Below are 17,555 nucleotides of genomic sequence, written 5' to 3' on the forward strand. Positions count from 1 at the left end.
TCTAACTGTTGCTTCTTGACTTGAGTACAGATTTCTCAGGTAGCATGTCTGGTGGTCTGGTATTCCCATCTCTTTCAGAATTTTCCACAGTTTATTGTGATCCACACAGTCATAGGCTTTGGCCTAGTCAATAAAGCAGTAGATGTTTTTCTGGAACTCTCTTGCTTTTTCAATGAGCCAATGTTCTTTAGAAAAATCATTTTTAAGCCTCAGTTCTCCCACTGTACCTCAGTTTTCCCACTGTAAAATGCATGTAAAAATAATAACTTTCTCATAGGTATAAGACAAAATATACAAACCCTTATTATTGTTACTGTTCTCATTTCTCAACACAGCTAGGACATTTCAGAAGTCTTCATCCTAACTGTAATGGAGGTGAAGTTTGGAGCTGTGAGTGTAGAGGACTGATGTTAAGTATTAAAGTCTCTTTCTCCTCTAGATTTGATCACAAATGATAATAGATGAATAGTCATATTTTAAATAGAGTCTATGACATAAACTTTAGAACACTGTTAACTGAACCACCTCCTTAAGGTATAACCTTTCTGGGGGTAAGGATCCCAGTTATGATAACATTCAGAGCATCTATGGGATGGCTATCTAGTGTTCAAGCCTATGTCACATTAGCCCATTTGGGTAAAGCAAGGTCTGCTAATTATCATCCATTTCTCTTCTCCTATTTGCCAGCTTGGTCACTAGTAGACAAATCAACTCTTACTCTTGAATTGTTTCAGGTTTTTGCGTTTCATCTCTCAGCTGTATTATAATCTTCCTTAAGGGGAGAGGGTAGTTATTATATAGCACATATGCTTCCCTGGTGGCTCAGATGGTACAGCATCTGCCTGCAATGCAGGAGACCTGGGTTCAACTCCTGGGTCAGGGAAGATCCCCTGGAGAAGGAAATGGCAATCCATTCCAGCACTCTTGCCTGGAAAATCCCATGGGCGGACGAGCCTGTTAGGCTACAGTCCATGGGGTCGCAAAGAGTCGGACACGACTGAGCAACTTCACTTTCTTTCATGGCCTTCACACTACCTAGAAATACTTAATAATCTTCTCTTGGTTACCACTGGCCATTCATCATCAAGGGTTGACCCTTGATCTTTTGACACTTGACTTCATGACACCAAAATCCTAGAGTATGGCTGTTAGCATAACTGACGCCATCTTGGGGCCCTTACAGTTTCTCCTGTCCTTCTGCTGACCCTACTCAGGACTGTGTCGTACAGTAAATCACTTCCCTGTTGTCAAGAACTTTGTAGTTAAAAGGTATTGTTTAAAAATCATTAGGATCAGGTGGCCTCTATGCTCTGTTAGTCCCCAAACAATGATGGAAACTTTCACTGATGTATTGCTGGCGCCCACAAGACTAGTGACCCATTTGTGAATCTTGACTGAGGAATGCATGTCCTCTATCCAAGCACCTACTCCATAACCTGGGTTAACAACAAAATTGCCTCAGTAGCCCCTTGGAGGTGCAGAATGTGGCTCCGATTCTGCATAGTTGCCTGCTGGACTCCGATCCTACCCTGTGAGTAAGTTACCCTATAAAAAAACCAACCCATTGATTATATAGAGCAGCCTGCCTCATTTTTCTGTCTCAAGATACTTTCTCAGTTTGGTGGCTATTTTTCGTTTCCTCTGTCCTCCAACACCTATAGACACTGCAAAATTCTCTTGATATTTGATTCTCTGCTGACATATCACCCCAAAGAGAAATTTAATCAGGTAACCTGGTGAAGCTACCTTACACAGTAATTTTTAAATAATTTTTAGAAATCTAATATGAAAATTCATTGAAAATATCCCCACTGGGTTTGAGTTGCCTCCACCATTCTTCCAGACATTTAAAATAAATTATCAGAAACATTTATATCAGAAATATTTATCCTGTAAGTTGGACCATTTTTAATATTAAAAAGATTTTAAGCACTTACTCATTTAAAAATCTTGAATGTGTCAGTTATAATGATAAAGCAGATATCTGCTTTGCATATTAAGCAATTTCATGTATGAAGAGCAACCAGAATGAAAAGACCTGCAGAATGGGGAAGTTTCATCTGAGGTCAAATCCTTTCAGATGGACTTCTAATTTTGCTACTTGTGTTTTAAGGGAAAAAACAATAATAATTTCTACCTTTATGATGTTTGAATGACTTCTGATCCCCCGACCCTCCTTTCTTCTCCCAGATTTGCTGTGAGCACTAATTACTTTTATAAAAGTTTACTCAGGACCCGTGCTTCATGCAGTTATTCTGTTGGTAAAACATCTCTAAGAGTTCTGTGCAGATATTTTTAAAATGATTCTCATGATGAAAATGACTTATTAACTGAGTCACCTGGGAAAATTATTTATCCCTTTTAAGCCTCTTTTTCCTATCTGAAATGAAGGGTGTGGTAATATTTTCCATTTCAGAGATTCTGTGATGAGGAATAAGCACCATCTCTCACAGCATGTCTGGCACTTTGCAGGCACTTAATATTTAATATATACATATATTGATATATCACCTTTTACAATTTATAAAAGGGTCTGTGTTTCCATACTGTTTACTCTGACCTCACTATAAGAGGATACCCCTTCTGCAATCAATTCACAAATAATAATGGTCCCATAAGCAGTCCTCTGAATCAGTCAAGAGGTTATCATAAGTTTTAGATTCTACATTTTATATATTACCACCCAATAATACTTGCAAGGGCAAACTACCATCATCTTTCCACACTAACTTTCATATTATAAAAAATTAGAAAAATATATGGTTTTGGGGGCTGGTTCTTGGGCAAAGAGGTATAGAGAACAATGAAAAGAATTTCAATACTCTCTTTTAAAAATAGTATTCTAATATACTGAGAAAAGAAAAAAGTTTGTTCTCTGTAGCTGAAATCTGCACGCAGATATCCTTGGGATATGCCTTCATGTTACTATGATCTAATCAAATTTGAAAGCCCCAAAGCTCATTGTCATGAACCGGATCTGTCGTCGCTGCTTTCAAGCCAAAAATAGTTTTAAAAAATGAAAGAATCAGAGATCTACTGATCTCAAAGTAATTACTCTGTGTTTCATAATTTAGAAAATCATAAATTATAAATTATAGCCAACAATTTACTCTAGAGTTTATTTAGTAATAGAGAATCAAACTCTTTCATTTTCCCAACATATTAGAGTTTGTGTGCATGAATTCTTCCTTTTATTAATAAATCTATTAGCAAGTAATAATAATGTATTTTGACATAGCTCCAAACACAAAATTTGCTGCAGCCTCATTTGTGGGGTTGGCGGGTGGCGGGGCGTGGGGCGGGGGGGGGGGGCGAGGTATGTTTCAACAAAATAAGCAACAGCATAATTATTTAGGGAAAAAAAAAATCACATGCAGGCCTTAACCCAGGGCCTGAACCAGAACTTTTGGTTGGGGAGTGTATAGAGGGTAGCTACTAGAAACCCCTGTTTATCTAACTTTCCCCTGTGATCCCATGGAGATGCTCTGATTTAGACCTACTTACTGCTCAGTACTCTTGCTTGGAAAATCCCATGGATGGAGGACCCTGGTAGGCTGCAGTCCATGGGGTCACTGAGGGTCAGACACGACTGAGCAACTTCACTTTCACTTTTCACTTTCATGCATTGGAGAAGGGAATGGCAACCCACTCCAATGTTCTTGCCTGGAGAATCCCAGGGACGGGGGAGCCTGGTGGGCTGCCGTCTATGGGATCGCACAGAGTCGGACACAACTGAAGTGATTTAGCATAGCATAGCACTGCTCGGTAAAGCAGATGAAACTAAAAGGTGACAATCAGCAAGCAGCGGTCATGGCCAAGGAAAAGCCAGCAATATTAGAGGGTGTTTAGGCTGTGTCCTGCTTTAACAGCGCTTAGCAGGATGATCCAAATCAGATGTCTTTTTAGAGTCTGGACTGACAGCATATCTTCTTGTCCCTCTTGTGTTTCCACCCCTGTAAGTTTCACCTACGTCCCTTCTGATTAACGTTTTAGAAAAAGGTTTACTTAGAGAAATGAAAACAAACAAACAAACAAACATGTTTTCCAGGCAAATAATTCAAGTAACTAAAGCTAAAAATAAATATATTTAAATCTCTCTAGGCCAAACAGTGAGGATTCATGAGGAAATTGACTATAAATTAATGTTTTAGGGCATTAGTTCAGATAATAGGTTTTGAAAGTATATTTTAAAATGTAACTCATGATTAATAGAGGGTGCTATCATCAGCTTAGTATCTTATAGTGAAAAAATATTGTAAGCCCAGGAAAATTTCACATATGTGATCTTTGTTTGATTTTTCCAGAGTACCCACTTCTCTCATAACTGATACTAAAAAATACTAAAAAATACTAAGTACCTTAAAAGAATAAGCCAGGTACATAAATCCAAATTATTACTTGGAAGGAAAATTATATAAAAGTTTTGAGTGAAACAAATTTATAATGTACAAATCACTTCTGTTCCTACATTTAAAATACATGTGATCAGGCTTCTACACGCATGCTATGTCTTATCAGTTGTGTCTGACTCTTTGCAACCCTATAACCTATAGCCCACCAGGCTTCTCTGTCCACGGGATTCTCCAGGCAAGAATACTAGAGTGGATTGCCATGCCTGCCTCCAGGGGATCTTCCTGACCCAGGGATCAAATCCGAGTCTCATGTCTCCTGCATTGGCAGGCAGGTTCTTTACCACTAGTGCCACCTGGGAAGCCCCTAGGCTTCTACCCTCTCCACCCCCTCAAAAAAGAAGATACACGTAAGAACTTAAAATTCCACAGCATAACATTCAGTTCTATGCTTTTACATCACCATGTCTTCCTATTCCTGTCCAAAACAAAGCTTTGCTTTGCAGCATTCAGGATTTGTTTTTGCATTATTTTTTATTGAAATATAGCTCATTTACAATGTTGTGTTAGTTTCAGATGACAGCAAAGTGATTCAGTTATACATACATCCATATATATACATATGTATATGTATATGTATATATGCATGTTTTTTTGAGCTGTAAATATGTTAGTTTTTATCTCAACTCAGCTCATCCTTTAACCAAGCATCAGGATCAGGATCAGCAAAAATCAGGCTCTCCAAACTCCCCAATGCCAGTACTGTCCATGGTCCCTTGCCAAAGGCAGCATGCATTTCCTAGGATCAAGGGTTTGAGAGTTGAAAGACCCTAGAGATCTGGCCCAGAAAAGGCTGAATTCAGAGATCTTCTGCAACCTCACTGCTGGCCATGTTCTTTCACACTCAGCACCCTGGTGATCATGGCCCCTGGAGGCAGCCCTTCCCCTTGCTGAAGCGTCAGTGGTTCAGGAATTTCCCTCTGTGTCCTGACTCTCTGTATGACCCTGAATGAACCACAGCATCTCTTCATCCAAATATGAATGAAAAAAGAGTAACAATTTTAAAGATCACACAGGTCACACAATTCTTCCTAATTGCTTAAATGGCAGGAATTGGAATAAAATATTTTCCTGTAATATCCTTGGGACTGAAAGATCTTATCTAACAGGTGACGTCTATGTTTAAAAGGTAGAGGCAGTAAGTTTTTAACACCAACTAGGCAATAAGGAATTGTCAAGTCAACTGAGCAATAGGTAACATCCTATGCTATTTCCTATGCACACATCCTGATCACTCACCCAACTCCTTAACCCACAGCTGAACAGTATCTGCCACTATGCCTGGCTTGGCACTTATCAAGCTGTCACCAAGGATCCATTGCTCCCCCAAAACCACCACTACCAAAGTCAGTCTTTCCTCCTCATCTCATTCTCCAGTTCTCCAAATGCTTGTTACGGTGGCCTACCTCCATCTTTTAATTATCTCCTCTCTCAGCCCCGGCGACAACACATCGATTCATTCCCCTTTATCATTTTCTGACCACTGTTTTGCCTCATTCTTTGGCTCCTTCACCAGCCTTATCATTAAAAATAGCCACTTTTTAACTCTCTTATCTTCACCAGGAAGAATCTGGAAACTGGGCTCTCCTTGAATCCCTGTCACTAATTCACTGTGTGGCCTTAGACAACCCACAGCCCTCTTTGGGTTTCATCTATCCCTGAGAAAGTGAAGCAGCTGGATTTGATAATCCGTGGTCCTTCAGACCTAGGCAGTGCTGTCTGTCGTAATCCCACTCCTGTCGTCTATCAGTACGCGGTATATTTTCAGAAAGCCAGTGCAAGTCTGTGATGGAGCTAAGGCCACCGGGGAGTCATCACTTCCAGGGTGGGAAGGAACCTCTGAAATTTCCTTTTCATAGTTGAGAAAACCTGGGTTCAAAGTGGGTAATTGATTATCTCACAGTAGAGATGGGAATAAGGAGGCTCCTACATGTTCCAAATTCAGAGCTTAAGTGACTTTCAAACCTGGCTGAAGTGCATAATGGTATCAGGTAAAATGGGATATTGAAGGTATTCACTGGGTAGGACACTCCATAGTCTTTTTCCCTCTTAAAAAAAAAAATCTGTAAGAAATTTGGAGAGAAATTTGCAATAGATGGTATTTAACACAAAGCAGCACAATCAGATCACGTAAAACATCTTAGATTTATATTTTTAAATAGTCAAATAAAACAGAACATCCAAGTTGCAAAACACATGTATTTACATTAATTCAAATGTCCAAAGTACAATATAGTGGCATCTCTTTAACAGTTCATATAATTTAAGACTTATACACACACAAGCATATAGACAAACATTAGTCTCCTAGAACAAAGGCTGAAGAAGTTATTCAGACATTTTGGCATTGACACTTACATATTTATGGCAACAAATAACGATGGCTTTAAACTTTCAATAAGATCTTTTGTACAAGAATAGGAGATGTACAGAATGGAAAGAAGATAGTCAAACAAATGTACCTTTACTATACTATTTATCTAACACCATAGGCAATGTGGCACTACTCAGCAAATTTGATCAGGACTGTCTATTTACTCTGGTCTGCAATGATAACATGAACTGAAGTATCCCCAAATCTAACTTTACTTTGTGCTTTATAAACAACTGCTGCTTGGTTCTTCCTTCTGCATCTTTTAAAAATGAACACTTTTCTTTAACATAACTCAACTTTGGTCCCAATAAGTTAGTAAAATCTCTAATATCTGAAATTTAGCTTTTCTTTCAAGAATCCTGAGTGAAAGGACAATGTCAGTCACGTCGCCTCCAGGCCAGCTTTGAAATTATCAGTGGTGCTAAAGATGAAGGTATTATCTAGAACTTAAATTCTGAAATACAACTCCATCTTTCTCTGGCATGAACCTAAGTGCTCTACAACATTACCTATAAACCAGTGAAAGAGATCCTTTGGTTTTATTTCTGAAACACAGAACAACCCCATTTCTGCCCTGCTGTTTATTTCTGCAGACCACACACAAAGTTGAATATAAAGAGATTCAATCACTACATTGTACAAATGCAGGCACAAAACTAAGTGGACGCCACAAAGGGTGTGTCTGAAAATACTGAATTGACTGAATCTGAGTCAGATTTCACCCTTGTGGACTTTAAGATGCCCTCAGCTATGACCGTTTCACTGGGAAAGAGTCTGACTTTCCCATTCTGCCCTGCTGCAGTATCCTTCAGGGGTTCCAAAAACACTACTCTTTTTCCGGCCCCTGCCTTCCGTTCATCAGTGGGGGCATCACTATCAGGGCCGGGAGTGAGAATAGATGCATGAACATTGCTTTGGTTTAGCATATTTTTTCGTCTCTTGGGTTTACACTTGCAGGGACACGGTGTCAGATAGAGGTACAGAAGTACCAAAACAATGCTGGCCACGCAGGCTGCAAGAGTGGTAAAAGCTGTGTTAAATGCCTCGTGCGCATGGGATTTGTTAATGGTGAAATTGCTCACGTTTATTGTAACATCCACAGTTTCATTTAACAGACGTTGCCGATTCATTGCAACACAGGAATACACTCCAGCATCCTCAAAACGAGGACTTTCTATAACCAGGCTTCCATTGGGAAACACATGAAAGTTTTCCATCTCTTTATCGGGCTCCAGCACTCTGTTATCTGGACCGACCCACATGAAATCGGTATTTGCCCTACCAGTCTTGCCATCACAGTGGACCATCAGCCTTTCCCCAACCTGAGCCTCGTGAATAAAGCCAAGGGCACGGAAGGAACTATTGATGATACTGTCAGAGCAGTTCAGGAAGCTATCCTGGAGCAGAAGCACCTGATGGAAGTGCCTAGTGTCAGACCATAGGCGACAGGTATAATCATTCTTAAAATCCATCACTGAGCTGAAGTGCCTACGGTACCAAAAGATCAGCAAGGAGTAGAGAGAACAGTCACAGACAAAGGGGTTTCCATGAAGAAAGATACCTCTCAGTTGCTTTCCCGGCACTAAATTTATATGATGCATTGGCAGAGAGGAGATCCGGTTATAAGAAACATCTAGAAACATCAATTCTGCCAGCTTGAACCTTCCAACATACAAATCCATGGGAAACTGCGTGAGAAAGTTTCCACTTAAGTATAGTTTTTGCAGTTGGGAGAGCCCTCCAAACGCTGAAGGATCCAGATAGGAAATGTGATTGTTGTAAAGCAGGAGCACTTCCAGAACCTTCAGCTCTTGGAACACTGCACTTTTCACGGTCTTCAGCTTATTGGATGACAAGTCAAGACACTTTAGATTTGGAGTGGTGGAAAAACTGTCCGTGGAAATGCTTGTGATGTTGTTGTGCCGAATAATGAGGGTGTTCAGCTTTACCAAGGATACTGGAATCCACTCAGAATCCAGAAGCCCAATTCTGTTGTAACTCAGATCCAGTCTCTTGATCAGCCTGAAAAGGTTCCCAGGCACCCTGGACAGATTTTTGTTGGTGCAGCTGACGATGTCAGTGGCACAGATGCAAGCGGTGGGGCACACCCCGGAGGCGCCACGGCTCACAGTCACCGTAATAACCAGCAAACACAGCAGTTCCTTGCAGCCCGGTCTGACAACTCCAGGCAGGGTGGGCAGTGCGTGTAAACGTAAAGACATTATGGTCGCCTCTGAGTCTCTTCCAGGAGCTTTTTCCACCAGCTCAGTCTCCCACCAGTGAACCTGGTAAAAAATCAATATTTAAAGAGGGGTTTAAAAAGCAAAGATTCACTAGCACTAGTTAACCCTTAAGAGTAATATCTGGCTTTCTTTCCAATAACTTTTGAAATGGAGGGTTTTTTCACACTGGGGAGTCTATGTTAGATGCCAATTTTTCCTGGGTCACTCCTGCTTACAGGCATTTACAGTTCCATTCTATTGGCACAACCTTCTCAATATCAGAAATTAATTGTTTTTTAAGGTGCATCCTGCGTTGTTGTTGGGTTTTTTTTTTTTCTCTCTCTAGGAGACACAAAAATACACAAACGCGTCTTATAAACAATTACAGGGAAATACTTAACAAGCCACCCGTCCAGAAAGCAACTCACAGAGCTGGAACGCCTCACGGGCTCCGGGGATAGGCCGCCGACGTGGTGTCTTCTGCAGGTCTGTGCGTCCGTCTGTCTCTGTCTGTCACTCCGGCATCTTAAGACTTCCTTTCCCTTTTGCTCCCGGCGGGCGGCAGCCTCTCGCTGGCTCGCAACTTTGGAGAGTTTCAAGCCGCCGTTTCGGCGGCAGCAGCAGCAGCAACCCCGGCCGCAGGAAACGTCTCGACCGGCTCCGGTTGGTTCTCCCGGGCTTTCTTCATTGCTCGGCTGAAGGTACCGCCTGGGCGATCCGGTCGTCGCGTGGGGCGCCCGGCTCCTGGACCTGGGTCCGAGGGGCGGGGGCGCGGGAAGCGGATCGGAGCCGGCCCCGCCTCTCCGCTCACGGGAGGCAACAGGGCCCCGGCTCCCCGGCGCCACCGGCCGGGTTTTATCCCCGCGCGCTCAGGGTCGCGTGCGGGGCGGGGAGACCAGTCCCGCCCCTGCGCGTCCTCCTTCCAGCGTGAACCTGCTCCCGGGATACGGGCGGGAGCCGGCTGGGCGCGCGGCGGGGGGCGCGCGGCGCGGGAGGGGGCGACGGTGCAGCCAATCGGAGCGGCGGCCGGCGCACCCTGCACGCACCCACCGCGCGGCCCCGCTGCCGCCCTCTTCCTGCCCCTCTGGGTCCGGGAGAGCGGCCGCGCGGCGGGGCGGGGGACCCACACCGGAGGCCGGGCTCGCGTACCTAGGGGTGAGGACGCTCTCGCGCACGGCTGCCATTCGCGTCGGCGAGCCCAGCCCCGACCCGCGGGCTGGTGGGGTCGCGGGAGGTTAAGGGACACGCCCAGCCCGGGAGCTAGAGGTCACAGCCTTGAAGACCCACGTGTCGCGACCGCGCGAGTCGCGTCTTTCTCCCATCGAGTCCGCTGAGCTCCTTGACCTCTTATCGCTACCTTTCTTTGGGCGAAGGCCCAGGGGGCTCGCACAGCGCTAAGTACTGTGGGTTTTACAGGTTTGCAAAACAAACACCGAAGCCAAGCCGGCTTCGGTCTCCGCCCTCATAAGGGGGGCGGGGGGTATACAGAAAAATCGGGCACGTTCCCTCCAGTGCAACAGGATCTGCTACTGGGGGAAGGAACCGCGAAAGCGCCGCGAAGACGCTGCGCACCTCCTGGGGAAGTTCGGTCCCTTTCCTAACTCGGGAGGAAGCATCAGGGTTCGTGCCCCATTCGCGAAGGAGAAGCGCAGGAAAGAAGGGTTGGATCCGACCTTCCGCCTGGAAGGCAAAGATAAGAGTATTACGCTTAAAAGCAAAAAAATCCCAAAGCCAGGCGTGGTTTTTTTTTTTGTTTTTTTCAAAATGTGTTCGCGCGGGACAGAGACTGATCCCGGAAGGGGTGTCTGCCGAGGTTCTTCATCCTTTCCCAAGAAGCAAGCTAGGAAAGGTGCGAGACCGGGTGGACAAGGCCGGGCAAAGTGAGAAGACAGGGGGTGGAGCTGATGAGCTTTTCGATTAAAAATCCATTTTTGTTTAATTCGGAGATCAGTTTTAATGATGGGATTTGACTGAGCCAAATGACCCATTTATACATTATATCCGGATTTAAAGAACTAAATTACTGCCCTGACAAGAGATACTAATCAAAGCAGAAGGGACAGGGACATTGAAACGCACTAAATTGAGAAAAACAGTTGGGGGCAGGGCACATAACTTGTAATAGTACTTGAAAAATAGAAGCGATGACGTAGACGACCAACTCCTCGGCCCCGCTACATACACACTTGAGCCACCTTGACTTTAGTGCGCGTTGGTCTCTACATTGTCAATGAATGGATTCATGTGATGGCACAGATCTGTTAGGCCAGCGCCAAATGTAGATAGAATTGTGTGCATCGTTAATTTAGCTAGGCTGTTTGTGGAATAAATCTGAAATAGCACTGGTTAATTGAGGTTTTTCAGGTGAGAGCAGCTTGATTCAGATTAGTTTTGGTTTTCTGAAAAATTGAGGTTTATCATAATACAGTTTGAAATGCTTCAGGAAACATTTCTTACTGCAAGTTCCCAGGGGAAAGGCAGAGGTTGAGATTTTTTAAAGTTTAGGCCACGTTTCTTTGGGTTCTCAAAAAAAAAAAAAAAAAAAAACAACAGTGTACAGGGCTTCATTTTTACAGTTAGAATGATTAGCACAGAGAAATAGATTAAAATTACCCAGAGGAACACTTTTTAAACGACTAATAGATGACCAGGCTTTTGCAGTATTTTACCAAATAACATCCTATTCAAAGGAAAAAAAATGAAGATGGGAGAAAGACCTGTATTTCAAACAAAAATGGTTTAAAAAGAAAAGTAGCTTTTGAAAATGGAAGCAGAATGTTATGTTATTAGGGCTGCAGGCACATCTTAGAAACTTTGTGCAAAGATTACACAGCCTAAATAAACTAAATGTGCTCAAAATCCCCAGGCAAATTTATTTACCCATTTGAAGACCTGATTTGGGGGATTCTGCACATTTACCAAGAGGAAGAGAGTTTTGCAAAGTTTTGGTTTACTTGACTTGGTGAGAGAAAGCCAACAGTTGAGCTTAACGGTGGTGTAAGGTGGGACCTTACTTTGTGGCTGATGTTTTATCTTTCTGGAATCCCTTCTTCTACCAGATCCACCCTTTCCACTAGAAGTTATATTCCACAAGGGTGAAATGTTTTATCTTGAACACTGCTCTGTTCTTAGCTTCTAGAACTGTGCTTGCCACTTACTTGTCTTTGAAGGAATTTTTGATAAATTAACTGGTGAATGAGGCAGTTTCTTAGGCAGATTCTTAGGCAGCGTGAATGTACTCATTGCCCTCCTGCTGTCTATATTTCAAATGCTTGTAAAGAGAGGGAAAGAGGAGCCCTGTGAACATTATTTGAGTCCTGGATCCAGTAGTGCCTGAAGGCCACTGCACAATTTTATTTCCCTTCTAATTACATTCTCTACCCACATCCCTTTTTCTTTTTCCTTTCTTATTCTTCCTCAATTATTTTGAGTTGCGTTTCATGTCACTTGAAACAAGAATCCTAGTATATATGATGGTAATAAACAAATAGGTACTGAGCTATTACTATGTGTCAGATATGACCTCTGTGTTTTACATGTTTATTTCATTTACTGCTCACCAAACCCCTGTGATATTGTATAATCCTATAATTCAGATGGTAAACAACTGTGTTCCAAATTATTTGAAAATGGAATGGGACAAAATTAGCTTGAGTCTCCATTTGAAGGATTTAGATTAAACCAAAAGAGACATTTTTGACAGGGTGGTTCCAGCTTAGAATGGGTTGCCAAGACAGATGGTTGAGTTGCCTTCTCAGGAGTTTAAAATAGGACGGATAGATATTTCTCTGGTCTTTTCTACATGGCACAATCTATCAGTTTTTTTGTTTTTGTGTGTGTGTGTTTTGACCAGTAATGACTCTAGGATAGGAGAAAGTGGGTTGACATTTGATGGGATTCTGAATCTAGCCTGTGTGGTCCTTTGGCTCGGGTTGCCTGGGGGCAGGGATTTGAGTAAATGAAATCTCAGGGGTCTTCTAGCCCTGTGATTTCTGGAATTTCTCAGGTTGTAATCAAAGACTTATGGAATTAGAGCTAGGAGACAAAAAATTGTTATAGGGCTAATTTGATAATTTGGAGTCATTTTTACTAATCATGAACACTGTAATAGAACTTTATACGCTGTGAGGGGCTTTCACATTCTGTATCTCATTTAATTTCAGCACACATCCTGTGATCAGGTATAGTTGGGACACTAACCTAAAGTTGCCTCTTTTTTTACTTCCCTGGTGATAACGTGGTTAAGACTCTGTCTTGCAATCCAGGGGGTGTGGGTTTGATCGCTGGTCAGGGAACTAAGGTCCCATATGCTGCCTGGTGTGGCCTAAAAATTAAAATAATAATAATAAAGTTACCTCTTTTTAACCTGAGAGGACTTTTGAGTGGTTTTCAGGGACAACTCACAAGAGTATCTAGCTCTGCAGGGGCCTGATTGTTGCAGGTGGAAGCTTTCTGCTGAAAGCACACTCTAGGGACAGCCCTCTTGGTAGGGATTTTGCAATGTGACTGGAGCTTAGGTCACAGAAAACACAAAAGAGTGCCCACCAGCTCTGCAAGTGCACTCTGCTCCACAACCTTTTGGCCTGCTCCAGTTGGTTTTTGTAAATTCTCCAAGATTTGTGATTGAACCAGATCTTGAACCCAGTACTCTGCTTCTGGCTGTATGCAGATTCCAGCTCCAACCCCTGTGCTCTGAACTCCAGGTGGCATGGGTTACCTTGTGGCTGGGTTCTTTGAAATCTCCCTAAGCTAGAAATGGGGCAGGGAATGGGGATGGAACATGCAGCAAGTACCCACATGCCCTCCCCAGGGAGAGCCCACAGTGGAGCAACTATTTAATCAATCATCACTTACCCATTTGCTCCTCCCTTTATTTTGGGGGGTGGGAGCTGAAGTGGGGACAGGTTGCAAAGCATCCAGGATCTTATTTCCCCAACCAGGGATCAAACCCATGCCCCTTGCAGTGAAAGCACAGAGTCCCAACCACTGAACCACCAGTCCACCCTCTACCCCCATCTGTTCTTTCTGTCTCCTGTCTTCACTGACATGGACTGGATAGAATTTTTGTTGTTGTTGATGTTGCTTTTAATTTAGTTGAGATAAAATTTGCATAAGCAAAATTCATCATTTTAACCATTCGAAAATATACTGTTGTATGTTTAACACTGTCTAATTCTAGAATAATTCCATTACTCCTGAAAGGAAGCCCTGGACCCAGTAAGCAGTCACTCCCATTTCCCTCCTGCCAGCCCTTGGCAACCACTAATTTACTTTCTGTCACCATGGGTTTGCCTATTCTGAACATTTAGCATAAATGGAATCATACAAGATGTGGCCTTTGTGTCTGGCTTCTTTCACTTAGCATACTGTTTTCAAGTTTGGATGAGGTGTTCTAGCTAAAGGTTGTAGAACCAGTTGGGATCATCCCTTTGAAAGTTGTACATAGATGGTTTTCTTGCACTTGAGCTTAAACATGGGCCATCTGCTCCTGCTGTTGTCAAGCTTGAGACCCAAAGTTCTACTTATTCAGAGTCTTCAGTTATAAAAGTGTCAAGTCCCTGTGTGATTACAGAAAACCAGCGGGTTCTGAGTTGAGAAGATCTAAGTTCTAGTCCTGGGCGAAAATGCTTTCATCTCTCCATAAAACCTAAGAATCAATTAAGGATATGACAATTAATGATTTCTTAAGTTCCTTTTAACTTCAAAACATGAATCTGATTTTCTGATCTGCTGTTGCCCAGGACCCAGGAAGACAGATGATTAAAACCGAGGTACTAACCGGTTAGAGCCCATCTGGGTTTAGTTCCTTCCTCTGGGTCAGTTATCACTGCAGTGGGTAGACACAAACTCCTCTTTTTCCCCAGTGATGTCAGTCTTATTGCTGTTTCAGGAAAAGTAACTGAGAGCAAGTTGCCTATAGTCAAGATATCACTTTAATTTATTAAGTATTCGATCACAAAGGGGCAGCATCATTTCTCAAAGAAAAAAAAAAAAGATGCATCCTTAATGTCCAACAGGGATGTGGGTGAATAAGTGATTGTGCATCCATCCAGCATTGTGCTATATTGTCATTAAAAATAATGTAACAGAGAAATATCTCTTGTGACATAACAAAAAATTACCAAAAAGTATTCTTCCAATTTTTACAAAAGAAAATACACATGTATATGAATATCTGTATGTATAGAAGATCATCTGAAAGAATATATACTTATAACAGTGGTTTTAAATTTTTCAGCTCTTATCTGCATTTTCTATTTCTCTGCAATGCTTTTGGGATAAGAAAAATTACAGTGAGAACTTATCATTGTTTCAAGTTATTGATGATTAAGTCATGTGCATTAGTATTTCTTCTTTGTGACTCCAACTTAATATTCAGCAACTCTAGTTTCTCTGGTGGCTCAGACAGTAAAGAATGTGCCTGTAATGCAGGACACCTAGGTTCAATCCTTGGGTTGGGAAGATCCACCGGAGGAAGAAATGGCAACCCACTCCAGTATTCTTGCCTGGGGAATCCCATAGACAGAGGAGCCTGGCGGGCTGCAGTCTATGGGGTCGCAAAGCGTTGGACACGACTGAGCGACTAACAATTCAGTTTCAGAGAGCAAACACTCTTCTAACTTCTCAGGCAGGAAGTGACTCTGATTTCCCCTGATTTGAGGTGCTGTAATTGCTGTCCCCTCTTAGCACAGCTGTCATTTATCTGGCAGGTATTTCCTGGGCATCTGCTAAGTGCTGGGTGCTGTCTGTTACTCTGAGAGTTTTAGCAGTGCATATGAGCTACTGTAGCTCACAGGTCACCTTAGGATTAGCCACATGTAGTCACTTACGTATTTCTTATTGGCCAGTCATCCCCATTCCCACGTTTGCAATTCTTCTGCATTGGCAGGCATTTTTTTTACCACTAGTGCCACCTGGGAAACCCATTTATAATCTTACCGGTAACTTTATTTCTGCTGAAAGAATAAATTCATTGTTGTGGGGAACCTGAAAATGTTGCAAAAGGATGATTTTCTCTTTGTCATAATTATGTAACAAGAGAAATAAACAGACCTTTTTTTCTTTTTTTTAATACTCTGAATTCTCAGCCTTAGTAATGAAATAAGCAGATGAAAACTTGCTTTATAAAACTGAGTCTTAAAGCCATGCATCTAGCATTATGATTCCTTTTATGATTTTGGTCATAAATGGTAGGTGCTCTAGTTTTCATTTGCTTATTATTAGCCTGAAGGGATCATCTAATTGAATTCTTAAATGCTATTATATTTCTCAAAATTGGGGCTAATTTTATCTCTGAAAAATATGGATAATTTTTAACAAACTCAGTTTAGAGAACTACATGAAGTGTTCAGAATCCAATTTTATATCTTTTAAAAAACATGATTTCCTGTAGCAGTAATTAATTTATCATACCTTTGTAAAGGTGATATATGATTATTCAAGGAACTATCTGATTGGAAGCAATCATTATTTGCTAGTCAACATTTACACAAAATAGAGTAAAATGAGAGAATATAATAAACACTCTATTATATAACCAGCAAATACTTATTCAATTATTTTCAGCAAATACAAGGCCCTCTGTGGTGGATGCTCCATGAGTAATAATTGGCTCTGGAACTCTGACCTTTTAGTGGAAAAAAAAAATTGCATTTAAGTGGAGGAAGACAGAAGGACCTCTGGAAAGATCCAAGGAAGCGGGCTTGATAATAAGACCAAACATTTATTCTCAGTGTCTACCAGGCTTCTCATTACAAATTCTTACAAATTCTCATTACAAACTCTTACAAATTCTCGTTACAAATTCTCATTACAAATTCTTACAAAGATCCTACAAGATGACAATTAACATCCCCATCTTCTAAGGAGGGCTTTAGAGCTTAGCTGGTTTATATAACTTGCCCAAGATTACTTCAAACCAGATCTCTCACCCAAGTTTGTCCCACTCTGATCTCATGCTCAACCATTAGCTCTGATACTTCCTGTTAGGGAGTAGAATGGTCAGCCATAATTTAAATTCCATTCAGCAATATTGTTAGTTCTGGCCACATTCCCAGACCCATGATATGGTTGCTCTCCTCTAGGAATGTGTAGTGTTATTAGAATAATTATAGGATATAAGACAATATATAATTCAATTTCAAATTGGTTATAACCAAGAGCTAAAATATTTGCAACAGAAAATATGTACTTTGGGCATTGAAAATTCCAGTACAAGCAGAATTTTAGGTCTTACTCATTTCTTCTAATTTTAAGTCAGTCATTTCTTGGTTGACTAAGTAGCTGATTCAACAGACTGAATTGGATGCACACACAAACATAATTTAGAAGAAATCATTTGAGTGGTCAGGGATGAAAATGATCTCTCAGAATTAAGCAATGATAGTATGAATCCTTGGAGAAGGAAATGGTAACCCACTCCAGTATTCTTGCCTGGGAAATCCCATGGACAGAAGAGCCAGGCGGGCTACAGTCCATGGGGTCGCAAGAGTCGAACACAATTTAGTGACTAAACAACAACAATATGAATCCTTCTGGCTTATTTTATCC

The 17,555-nt window shown here is 41.8% G+C and overlaps 2 protein-coding genes across 9 annotated transcripts in view; one reads left to right on the forward strand and one right to left on the reverse strand.

The window, feature by feature from the left end:
* Window positions 1–1,483: 1,483 nt before the first annotated feature.
* LOC120857930 (PC-esterase domain-containing protein 1B-like) overlaps window positions 1,484–17,555 on the forward strand; it is a 201,189-nt gene continuing 185,117 nt past the window's right edge. For 5 of the 8 annotated variants that reach the window (XR_005719778.1, XR_005719779.1, XM_040233828.1 and 2 more), the window contains exon 1: window positions 9,630–9,706. The gene's annotated coding sequence lies outside the window, so the exon portion shown is untranslated. Of the gene's footprint in view, window positions 1,532–9,366; window positions 9,492–9,629; window positions 9,707–10,105; window positions 10,161–17,555 lie in introns of those variants that run through there. The other 3 variants (XM_040233830.1, XM_040233831.1, XM_040233829.1) reach the window with 3 other exon arrangements.
* LOC120857929 (amphoterin-induced protein 2) lies at window positions 6,536–10,064 on the reverse strand. Its single transcript, XM_040233826.1, has 2 exons — window positions 9,434–10,064; window positions 6,536–9,068 (listed from the first exon to the last, which is right to left on the reverse strand). Exon 2 carries the CDS (start codon window positions 9,003–9,005, stop codon window positions 7,440–7,442), a length of 1,566 nt encoding a protein of 521 aa, XP_040089760.1. The 5' UTR covers window positions 9,006–9,068; window positions 9,434–10,064; the 3' UTR covers window positions 6,536–7,439.

Source organism: Oryx dammah, unplaced genomic scaffold (assembly GCF_014754425.2).
Source record: "Oryx dammah isolate SB20612 unplaced genomic scaffold, SCBI_Odam_1.1 HiC_scaffold_29, whole genome shotgun sequence".
Lineage (NCBI taxonomy): Eukaryota > Metazoa > Chordata > Mammalia > Artiodactyla > Bovidae > Oryx > Oryx dammah.

Bases quoted from the DNA above. Each gene is read 5' to 3' on its own strand.
- LOC120857929 (XM_040233826.1), bottom strand. From the start codon at position 9,005: ATGTCTTTACGTTTACACGCACTGCCCACCCTGCCTGGAGTTGTCAGA.